Here is a 336-nt window from a genome sequence, read left to right on the forward strand (position 1 = left end):
TGTCGCAGGCTCTTCTCAAGGCTGAAGAGTAGTTTATCGAGGAGGATCGCATCCCAAGCAGAATGGCTGTCCTCTCTTTTGAAGAGGCTGAGGATCTGCTGGAGCATGTGACCACGGAATCAGGTGGTTTGTGTCTTCTGGTTTGGGGTGATATTTTCTCCTGTCCAAGGAAAATTGAAGTTCTTCCTGTCCTGGAGGCATGAGTGAGATGGGATCTTTTTCATCCGTCTCACTGGCATGATGGCTTCCCCGTTTTCCAGGCCATGGCTCGAAGGCATGCCCCAGACAGATGAGCCGGCAGGGATGGAGCAGAGCACCACTCCCGCCATGAGCAGG

At 53.3% G+C, this 336-nt stretch overlaps 1 protein-coding gene across 1 annotated transcript; it reads right to left on the reverse strand.

Moving 5' to 3' along the window:
* Window positions 1–6: 6 nt before the first annotated feature.
* On the reverse strand, window positions 7–329 carry LOC103582912 (interferon alpha-13-like; the record flags this gene model as incomplete). The annotated part of the gene is made up of 2 exons (XM_008564374.1): window positions 174–329; window positions 7–98 (listed from the first exon to the last, which is right to left on the reverse strand). Coding segments are annotated over exons 1-2 (248 nt in total), but the record flags the coding sequence as incomplete, so codon positions are not given.
* Between the last annotated feature and the right edge of the window lie 7 nt (window positions 330–336).

Source organism: Galeopterus variegatus, unplaced genomic scaffold (genome assembly GCF_000696425.1).
Source record: "Galeopterus variegatus unplaced genomic scaffold, G_variegatus-3.0.2 Scaffold18454, whole genome shotgun sequence".
Taxonomy (NCBI): Eukaryota; Metazoa; Chordata; class Mammalia; order Dermoptera; family Cynocephalidae; genus Galeopterus; species Galeopterus variegatus.